At 34.5% G+C, this 11,406-nt stretch overlaps 1 protein-coding gene across 2 annotated transcripts; it reads left to right on the top strand.

Moving 5' to 3' along the window:
* Positions 1-4,720: 4,720 nt before the first annotated feature.
* Positions 4,721-9,620, top strand: LOC106765227 (probable beta-1,4-xylosyltransferase IRX10). 2 transcript variants are annotated; one of them, XM_014649769.2, is made up of 8 exons: positions 4,953-5,264; positions 5,335-5,481; positions 5,563-5,627; positions 5,908-5,977; positions 7,969-8,187; positions 8,689-8,832; positions 8,916-9,051; positions 9,139-9,620. In XM_014649769.2, the coding sequence occupies exons 1-8, from the start codon at positions 4,953-4,955 to the stop codon at positions 9,366-9,368; spliced, it is 1,323 nt and encodes a 440-aa protein (XP_014505255.1). In that variant the 3' UTR covers positions 9,369-9,620. The 2 variants fall into 2 exon arrangements, with proteins under 2 accessions (XP_022638079.1, XP_014505255.1); XM_022782358.1 differs by lacking the exon at positions 8,689-8,832 and having other exon boundaries at positions 4,721-5,264.
* The last annotated feature ends 1,786 nt before the right edge of the window (positions 9,621-11,406 follow it).

An 11,406-nucleotide genomic window follows, 5' to 3' on the forward strand; every position in this document is an offset into this window, starting at 1 on the left:
GTCATTATATATTATTGATTTTATATTTCAATTATATCCTAAATTTCATTTTGAATATATAATATATTTAATAAGATAGAGACTGTGAAAAATAAAACTCTAAATTTAAATAAAGAATCACATAATTTTTTTCTTTAATGAAATTAAAAATGAATTATAATAAGAAATGTTTAATTTTAAAAATTCAGAATTATTCATTTTGAAATCCGGATTTTATTCTCAAAATTACATTGTTTTGCTTTATATAAATCAAATTTCGCTTTATTTTACATGAATCAAATTCTTTTTGAAATTATTATAACAATTTATTAATTATAAGTAAAGATCAAAATATTTGTGTATATTACAAAACTTAGATATTGTTGTAAGTTCAAAATACGTTTAGAAAATTTACATAAATTGGACTAAAAATAAGGATTATTAATCAAAACTTAAGAGACTTTCTATTTAGCTAATGTGTCGAGTAAAACATGAAAAGCATGAAAAAAAATAGAAAAGATAGTATGAAAAGAAAAGCTCAATGCAAAGAAAAGGAAAATTTGGGAATGAGTGAGATTGGTAAAAAGAGAGTTTGTGCTTGAAATATGAATGATTAAATAACTTCCTTAACTCAAGGACTTTGTGATCCAGAAAAACCAATTTTGTTAGCCCAACCACATTATAAGCCTTGAAAAAGTCCTTATGATGACATGTGAGTGTGATGATGATTGGTTGTGGTAAATAAAAGACAATTTTGTTCTATGTGATATGTGGATAGTGGAGGGAAGGAGTGAACCTTTTGAAACACTTGAGTGATTGAGTGAAACACCTTGTCTGGTGAGGAAGGATTCCATGAATTCATTATTTCATCTGTGCTTAGTTGATTGATCATTCATGAGAATAACATCTGTTTGAGATTATGTGATTGTGGGAACACTGTGATGAGTTGATATGAAGCATGTGTGAATCTTGATTAAATTCTATTAATGAGCTGATTCAAGTGGTGACTTGTCTTGAAATATTGGTTTTGGAATAAGTTGAACCATTGTGATGATTTGTGTAGGACTAAGTTACATTTTGTTTGCTTGAGGACAAACAAAGTTCTAAGTTTGGGGTTGTGATAATAGTTCAAAAACCGTTATTTTCATACTTAAATTTGACATTAAATACACCCTTTATGACTTAGAATTAGCTGGAAATCATGCAATTTGCTTAAGTTAGAGAATAAGAGAGTCAAAGTTGGTTTTCGTGGTTTTATGCTTGGTTACCCCTTGTTTTGGCAGGATTTATCTGGAATTAGATGATGGAGGTTGAAGTAGAAAAAAGTTGAACTTAAGATAAGGTGGAAAAGTGAAGAAAAGAAGAGTCGCAGCCACCGCCGGACGGTGAAACCACTACTGAGCGGTGTACTCTCCAGAGAACTCTTTGTCAGACGCTCAAGCGCCACCGCTAAGGGGTGAAATGAAGTGTCGACCTCAACTATTAAAATGTAAGAAAAGTAACACAAAAAGATACACTCCAAATAAATTCTACCTTATATGGAAAGTAAGTATCACTTTCTTCACCACTCTCCAACTTTTTTTATTTCCAGTCACCACCAAACCAACCACGTTCAACTCTTCATATTTTCTAATCCTTTCTTAACATTGCCTCCTAGTTTTGGGAGTAACACCCACCAACTTCTGTATTTGTCATGATACTATTTATTTTATTTTATTTTTATCAAATTTTCATATTATTTTTGTCTTAAATATGTTTTTGTCCCTTAATTATCAAGTGATTTTATTTTTCGTTCCTCTTTCAAACTTTGGTACACTTTGATCCTTGTCCTTAAGGAAACTATAATTTTTCGTCCTCCAAAATTAACACCGTAAAATTATGCTATGTTGGCTAACAAATTGCCACGTCATTCTTTCTTTTTCTGACACTAAGTCAAACTTTCCCTTCTTCTCTCTCCTTCCCTCTCCTTCCCTCTCCTTTCGTCTCCTTTTGTTCCACTATTTATAAACTCATCTGTGAAAGTGTGAGTTCTGTTATATTCCTCTCCACCACTCACCTTAAAATTATAAAATACACAAACAGAAAGTGTTAGCAAAAAGTTAAAGATGGAGTTTTGATGATGTACAGATTTGCACAAAACAAGATTTTGAAGATCCATTATTGTTGAAAGCTTTTGTAATAATCATAGTTGATGTATTGTTGCTTAGATATGTAATAGGGTTTGATTCATGTACTCTATAAGTGATTATTTGCTGTTTAGAATCAAACACAAGCTGTTTTAATCGATTAAACCAAGTTATAATCGATTAAAACGAGGCTGGCACTACAAACCAAAATGGCTCTAGAATAATCGATTAATTCAGGCTTTATTGATTAGTTAATCGATTAAAATCAAGAATAATCGATTAATACTAGCCGTTAGAGGTTTCAGATTTGAAAAACTAGCCGTTGTACTCATTTTAATCGATTAACACTAATATTAATCGATTAAATGCGTTAAAATGACCAGTTTCGAAGAATGGAAGAGCACTGGCTTGAGTCTATAAATTGGCTCATTGTTTCTACCAGAATAAACTCTTCCCTTACGCTCTAAACATCTGAAATCTTTAAGAACGGTTTGTTGTTGTTGAAGCTAAAGAAACTCTTGTCTGCAAAGCTATGAAGTGCTACTACGGTGACAGAGAAATAGCTGGTTCATCCTTGGTGCAACTAAGGAGGTGGTTGGAAGAGTATCATCCTTCGTGAATAGTCGAAGGAGGTGGTCATCCTTTGTGAAGACTCAAAGGAGGTGTAAGTTCATCTCTTGTGGTTTCAAGAGAGGTGGTTGTCTAAACTCTTACAAATTAATTTTCTGCGTGACTATGTTTGTAATTGTTTTGTGATTAGTGGAAAAGGTTTATCTTGTCTTTGAGATAAGCGACTGGACGTAGGATCTTTTTTATCTGAACTAGGATAAAATCATCTGTGCAATTTTTCTCTCTTCCTTACTTTGAATATTTTATTTTAATTATCTGCTTAATAAGTAAAATTGAGAAAAATAATTAAAAGGCACGAAAAAGAAATATAACCAATTCACCCCCCTCTTGGTTTATTATTCCATGCTAACAATTCCGCTGCAGCAGTTCTGACAGAAAGTTATCGAGCAGAGAGAGAGTGGATAAGGACAAAACATACCCCAACTTTCGATTTCTGAATGAGCACATCATCAAGAGAAAACCAGCAGAATCTAAAAACACAGGAAATGGCTTCTTAGAGAAAAGCATACGCAAAGTCAAAAGCCTTAACAATCTCGTACAACTCCACAATTATCTCATCCCCTTTGAGCTACACAAAATCACTCCCAGCATAGACACTTGCAACTGCCAAATTACCCTGCCAAATGCAAACCATTACACTCACGTGCCCATTATTCCCAAAGTCAGAATCCCCCAAAAACCTGCACCTTTCTACATGCCCAGAAACAAAAAAACACTTAATTTCACTTAATCGCATGAAGAAGAAGTTGATTCCGAAGGCCAAATCGCCGATTGGCTATTTCTCAAAGGTCTCGGAATACGTGAACCTCAAAGTCTCTAATAGCGTTCCGATTGACTCCAGTAGTGTCGCCAAAGCCTACACCGGCCGCCTCGAAAGCCTTCTCTGGCGCATCGATTTGCTCGTTTTCGACACGTCGCTGCCGCCTCCGTGATCCTCGCTGTCCTCCTCCGCCTTCTGCGACAACCGCCAGCTCAACACATAAAACAACATCAACGCCACCACGACCAACCCACCATTTTGCAGTGTTTTGTATAATCATAAGTTAGAACCTGGTTTTGACAACAATGTTATTGCCTCTGATTTTGTTGAGAATCTAAATGACTTTTGAGCCTTGAGAAAGGTATAATTGCCTCCACAATTAGAAGTTGTTTGGTTGCAGGAAGTTTCGTGATTTGTAGTAATATATGTGTATATACGAAGCTAGTTATGACATAATTGTGCATATTTTTTGCTATGACTATATCATAATCTATGGTGGTGGACAAGGAGGGAAGGTGTGCGACTGTGACGTCGACAAAGGGTTTGATAAATAAAAAGAGTGGAAGAAGCTCAACGTTAGAGTGCAAGGAAGGAGAGGAGGGAGAAGGAGGGAGAGAAACAATCAAAGATTGACTTAATATCAAGAAAAGAAAAAATGATGTGATAATCTGTTAGCCAACTCAGCTTAATTTTAATGATCTTAGTTTTGGAGGACGAAAAATTATAATTTCATTAAGGAAAAAGATCAAAGTGTACCAAAATTTGAAAAGAAATGAAAAATAAAATTGCTTAATAGTTAAATAACTAAAAACATATTTAACACGGAAAAATACACTCCAAATAAATTCTGCTTTACATGGAAAGTAAGTATCACTCTCTTCACCCTTTCTTAACATTGCCTTCTTATCCTTTTTCTTTCCTAGTTTTGGGAGTAACTCCCACCAACTTCCGTATTCGTTTTCATGATACTATTTATTTAATTTTTTTTTATCAAACTTTCATATTATTTTTGTCTTTTATTATGATATTATTTTTCAATGTTATATAATGTAATATTATTTTATTAATAAGTCTTAAATCTCATTTGAAAAATTGAACCTTGCAAGTGTCTTATAACTAATTTAATGACAAATTTGATTTCGAAAAATTGCTATATGAACAAATAAAACTTAGAGACAAAATTACAATTTAGTATTAATAAAAAAGAAGAAAAAAATAGAAGAGAACACGCACCTTAATTCAGAGGTATCATCAAATCGGGAAATGTAAAAGATCTCGTGGGAGCGAAACTCTTGTATCTTTTCGTCCATCGAAGTGCAACGGTGAATCCATTTCCATGAAATCGTGAACGCACATTGAATCTCTCTTGCCGTTATGTTTGACGACGTCGTTCCTTGCTTATCCACTCAGTAACACTTCCATTTCTTGTATCGTCCCTACTCGACGAAAGATCGTCCATGAGCGCGTCCAACAAATGGAGAGCAATGCCACCGCACAACCACCAGCCTCTCTGCACGCGCACGCACCAGATCGGAGCCCTCCTCCTCGTCACCACCACCTTCTTCTTCACGCGCCTCCTCTCTCCCTGCACCCTCTCCACCAGCGTCGTCCACTTGTCACACCCGCAATTACAGTGGGGGCAGTCGCAGCTCTCTCTCAAGATCTACGTCTACGAACCTGAAGAAATCAACGGCTTGAATAACCTCTTGCACGGACGAGACGGTAAGGTCACGGAAGAAGCTTGCCTTAAAGGCCAGTGGGGCACTCAGGTAAGTAATTAATTATCTAATTCAAATCCCAATTTTCTTAATTAGTTAATTGATGTTGATTAATTTGTAGGTGAAAATACACAAGTTTCTCCTGCAATCGAAGCAACGGACGAGGAAGAAGGAGGAAGCGGATCTGTTCTTTGTCCCATCGTATGTTAAATGTGCTCGCATGATGGGTGGCCTTAACGACAAAGAAATTAACCACACCTATGTCCAAGTAATACATTCTGAAATATTTCTTAATTTCATTCCCTCAATTGGAATTGCAATTACTTTGTTTTAACTGAATTTTTCGCAGGTCATAAGTCAAATGCCGCATTTTCGATTATCAGGGGGCCGCAACCATATTTTTGTTTTCCCCAGGTAAAAAAAGGGGTTATTTATTTCTTGTAGAAAAATGCTAACTAGTGTAGTTAGCGAATTGATTAAGAAGTTTAAAGTGGAAAGTTGAAAGTTGTTTTATTGGGATGGAGAAAAATGTACTGTATCAAGGTTTTTTCAATGCGCTCCCTATGATGTTAATTAAAGCTTTCTCATTTTAATTCCTTAATCCAATGGTTAGCAAGGTCCTTTCTTGTATTATGAAAAAAAAAATATTGCAAATAGTAGCTAATACTTTATGTGTCTTTTGTGTTGTGGTCAGTGGAGCTGGTGCTCACTTGTTCAAATCATGGGCAACGTATATAAATCGCTCTATTATTCTTACACCGGAGGTAAACTCTTTTTCCTTATTATTGCTGTTTATTTGTTTGTTTGTGAATTAGAACTGCGAAGATTAGGTTTATGAACCAAGCTGTTTGTTTATTGTAATGGACTGTGTATGTAGTAATTCTCTAGATGAAATTGTGTGTAAGGCAGATAGGTTTGTGAATCAAGTTGCTTGTTAGGTGTTATGAATTGTGTCTTTAGCAATTATGAGGATGAAATTGTGTGTAATGCTGAAACAAGCTTCGGAATAAAGTAGCAAATGTGTGAATTGGCATGGATATGGCAATGCTGAACTGTTCTTATGAAATAATTAACTACTTTCTGTGTTATTTTTGGTGATAGTATCATATAAGGATTACTTGATATGGAATTAAGTGAGTGTATGTTTTTCCTTCATTTTCTTGGTGGTGGTTTTGATTTATGCCATTCATTTTTTAATCTACTTGGAGAAAAATTTGTAAAATCTCCAGAGCTGGGAACCTACCTTTGATAAGTAAATTTGATTTTTTCACAGTCCTGACTGAATACTTGAAAGACATGAAGAATTTGGTTTTAGGGTATTGGCTTTTCAATTTCATAGTGTAAAGAAGCTTTGGAATGATCAAGTTTCAAGAAAAAGTAAAGCCGAAAGCACATCCTGCTTTGTGGTAACAGTACTTGATTTTTCAACGTGTTCATCTTTTATATGGGTTGTGTAAAGATGCATCCTCAGAAGAAATAACACATAGTTCTGTCTAATTTTTCTATACCGGTGAGGGCATTGCTTAAAAACTCAACCCTGTTAAGAGGGTGTTTAGTTTGCTGAATGAAAATTGAGTGATGTCCTGGAACCAACCTTAACGTTGAACTTGGGGATCAGAAGGTTAAAAGAACATGACATGAGGATCGGACCCCAACTTCGAAGAATTATGCATATACAGAAAACTATATTTATAGACATGCATATACATCTCCCTGTTCTGTGTTTTGTGTTTGCTTGGGTGGGTCTCCTATACTTGCTAGATTGTGAGTTTTCAGGTATACTTTAATTATTCTTTTATTTGTACTTGTCTAGAAACATAGAAATTAGCTAGCTATCTTTTTATCAATCTTTGTCTAGAAAAATAGGAATTAGCTAGTTATCCTTTTATATCTTTATATTTTTTATTATATATCCTACCCTTATCTTTAGGAAAAGGGGTTGATTAGAGAGGGATGTCATGGGCAGGACCATCATATTTATAAATGAAAGGATACTAAGTTAGAGCGGAGGCATTCAGATTAGATCAGTAAACCTAATAGAGCAGCGTCTCATTTTGTACAAGGCTCTGATGTATTAGCGATTTAATTTGTGATTTTCAGATATTGTATATTCTCGGTGCTTGTTTTCCAATATAGAAGAGAGAATTTCAAACATGTGGCTCATCTCTATATCTGTGTTCTTGTGGCGTTTTCAGGGCATTACATTTTTCTCTCTCTTTTAATACTTATGTCAGATTTAACCAACCTCGACTTGTCATTCTAAAACCTACTACTTTAATATTTATTTATAATGCATAATTTCTATCTTTTTTTATTTTCATTCTAATATGTATTAAATATTTTTTCTGTTATATACTTTTAGAGCTAAAATTAGTGCTTTTTAGAAATTATATAATTTTCCATTGATTAATCGGTTTTATCTTATAATGATACAATAATAGTAATAAAAGTATATAATAGCTCTTTAATAACTAATAGGTGATTAGTGATGATATATTTTTACGATAAATTGTAATTCAAAATATACGCCAGTGGTTTAAAAATGTTATAGTTGATTTATTACTGTATATTTGTATTATAATAGTTATAAAGATAAGAGTACTATAAAAGAAGATATTCTTGAAGCGGAATTATTATCTCCTAGTTTGGTTAATAAAAGTGTTCTTTCCATTTAAATTTCTGTTCATAACATGTCCCCTCAATTTAATGAGAGGTTCCTCGAGCTAAAAGTTCATTCTTTGGCATGTCGATGTAGGGGGATCGGACTGATAAGAGAGATACGAGTGCCTTTAATACATGGAAAGATATAATCATTCCAGGTAATGTCGATGATGGTATGACAAAAACTGGAGCTACCGTGGTCCAGCCTTTGCCTCTGCCTAAAAGGAAGTATTTAGCTAATTATTTAGGACGTGCACAAGGAAAAGCTGGTCGGGTTAAGCTTATAGAGCTTGCAAAGCAGTTTCCAGAGAAGGTATGTCATCTTCTGCTCTTGGTTGCTTCTGAGTGATATTTTGCCATCATTGTTTGTCTGATGATCTCTTCTAGAATTTTTCTTTTTTCATTTTTGAGTTCTACTAAATTACAAAATCAGTGAACGTGATGCTAATGCAAACCTTCTAGCGGCTAAGAAATTCTGATTATCATTTACATGGATCCAATCCTCATGTCGATTCTATCCTTGGATTTTGAAAGAACTTCATTCCCATTGAATGTTGCAAAATTATCGGTTTATTTATGCTGATTATGGATGTTTTTAGTTGTATGTCAAAATCATTTTGTTTCACCATAATATTCTTAAAGGAAAGTATTAACTGTTGCTGTCCTATATATGCCATTGTAGACATGCTCTCATGTCTGTTTATACTCTAGTAACTGGATGGATTAAGACAATGCTTATGCTTACTCAGACTATAGATTGAATCTTTGTCATGGTACAAAAAAATATATTAAGCAGTATTGATGGTATAAACAGTTGGAATGTCCAGATTTAAAATTCAGTGGACCTGACAAGCTTGCAAGGAAAGAATATTTTGAACACCTACGCAATTCTAAGTTTTGCCTCGCCCCACGTGGAGAGTCATCTTGGACCCTTCGGTTTTATGAGTCCTTTTTTGTGGTATATTATTCTCCCCCTCTTTGTGTTTATCTCTCTTGACCAGACGGACTTACATGAGAGGTAATCCATATTGCGTTTGACAGGAATGTGTTCCAGTTATATTATCAGATCAAACAGAATTGCCATTCCAGAATGTCATTGATTACAGTCAGATATCAATAAAATGGCCTTCTAGTCGAATAGGTCCTGAACTATTGCAGTACCTGGAATCTATACCAGGTGGAAATTCAGCTTCCAGTTCCACACACAATTGTTCTTATATAATTTTAAGTTTTAAATATAATTTATTTGTTTTGATTATTGTAGATGAAGAAATAGAAAGAATAATAGCTCGTGGTCGAGAAGTTAGGTGCTGGTGGGTGTATGCTTCGGATTCAGAACCTTGTTCGGCAATGCGTGGAATTATGTGGGAATTGCAGAGGAAAGTGAGGCAATTTCACCACTCAGCTGAAACATTTTGGTTGCATAATGGATCAATTGTAAACAGAAACTTGGTTCAATTTTCCAAATGGGAACTCCCTGTGCCTTTGCCTTGACAGCCTGGGAGATAGATGATGCCCTGTACAATTTTTTTTCTTATACGTGTTATTTGAAGGTCATGTTAGGTGTTCTTGATTGTCATCATCTGCTCGAACAAGAGTCCAGAGCGGGACTATCTACTTTATCTTGAAATTTGGCATTTTATCCTTGATGAGGTGCCGAATCTGCTCAACCGTAACTCATCTCATTGGTGAGAAAAGGGAATTGTAGTTTATTTCATAACTAAGTCACAAAAACTCCTAATTTTATTAATAGTCGCAAAAATAGAAAGAAAAAAAGATGTAAAAGAGAGCAGATGATAAAACTTATAATGGTCAATGAAGCAAGGGAATTGCTGATTTTGAAGATATAGTGGAGGAACTCATTGCTGAGTTTGAAGATCATGTTCTCCTGGATAATGGAATTTGGTGAGAATTCTAGTATATCCGAGAGAGGAGCCAAATCATGATGGTCAGTGTGAGGTAATTGTTGCATTGTTGAGGGAGGTTCACCCTCCTGGTCAATGTGGTGAAGTGCCAAGTTATCTTTAAATGTTGGCATTTGCTGCTGTTTTATATTAGCATGTATTTGCTCCATTGGATTGTATTGAACACTGGTGTTGAGCCAATATGTCATTTCGCAAGCCTACAAATTCTCTTGCTTGGTGCACTTACCAAAAGATGGCAGGAGGCGCGTATTTATTCAAATTATAGAAGTAAAAATAAAATTAAAGGAAATGTGATAGAAAAGCAAACGTAATAGTATTAGGGTTTTGATGGTGCACCTTGAGCTTCTCCATGATTGTGATCAGTTTGTATTCTTTTTTTTTTTTTTGAGTTTTTTTACCTCGATCTTCTCTTCATGATCGTGAACAGGTTTTTTAGTTTTTTGCCTTGATCTTCTGTTGTAATGGAGGTTATATGAGCTTTTCTGTCACGGTTACTACTGCACACCATTTGTTAGATTTATTGCTCTTGTTGCGTGTTTGGGGCTTTCTCGTGATTGAATCTTGCGCGTTGTGCTTAGCCTGGGTGTCTTGATCTTAGTGTTATGTGTTGTACAAGTTAGTTTTTTCCTTAACAAAATATATGTCTTTTGTTTGGATTGTGAGGGCAATGAATCCTTCATTTTTTTTTCTCTATTTCTCTTTCTCTGGTATGTTCTTCCTCTTTCTCTTCTAAGACTCATCATTTGGTGCTTTCATTGAGAGAATGGTAGGTTCATCTAGGTTCATCATCTGCTAATTATGCTGCCACCATGGAAGCTCTTATTTCTACCATTAAAGCCTTGTCCACCATACTCGATGCCTTGGAAATAAAAATTGTTGAGCCAAACTAGAAATATATAATCCATTACACTTACCCACCACCACCAAACTGGACGTACCTCAAATTAATGGTGAGCACCCCTAGGTTGGATCTTCAAAGTAAATAATTTTTTTACTATCATCATACCACATTGAACAACGATTGTGAATTGATTCGTTCTACATGGAAGGAGAAGTCCTAAGTTGGTATCAATGGATGTACTGTTAAGACAAGATCGTCTATAAGATTGAACAGTCTCAACGTCCTCGTTTTGAAATTTAACAAATAATAATAAACAAAATGAGCATATGTAAAGCGTTATATTTGAAAAAACAATATAGTTAAAAGATAAACGATTTATGAAAAAGTTTTGTGAAATCTAAATACCTTGAGAAAAGTTTTAGTAAATGAGTCAATATATGAATAGATAGACTGCTAAACAGTTTTCCTATTAAATGTGTTGCTAAATACACTCATGTTATACATTGCTAAGAAGTGTTCAAACAACTCTCAATATGTCTTGATAGATAAAATGTCAAAAGATGTTTTTGATACGCTAAAAGTCTTCAAACGATGATTCAAAAATTTGTAAAGAAAGACACCTTACTAAACGCGCTTTTGAACGAAACAGAGATAACTTAAAAGAAGTGTCTAGACGATAACTTGTGCCAAACGGTTTCTTTCATCCAATGATGAAAACTTCATAAACTACTTGGTATCTTAGTCAAATGCTCAAACGATTAAATCT

The sequence above is a fragment of the Vigna radiata genome, chromosome 6 (assembly GCF_000741045.1).
Source record: "Vigna radiata var. radiata cultivar VC1973A chromosome 6, Vradiata_ver6, whole genome shotgun sequence".
Taxonomy (NCBI): Eukaryota; Viridiplantae; Streptophyta; class Magnoliopsida; order Fabales; family Fabaceae; genus Vigna; species Vigna radiata.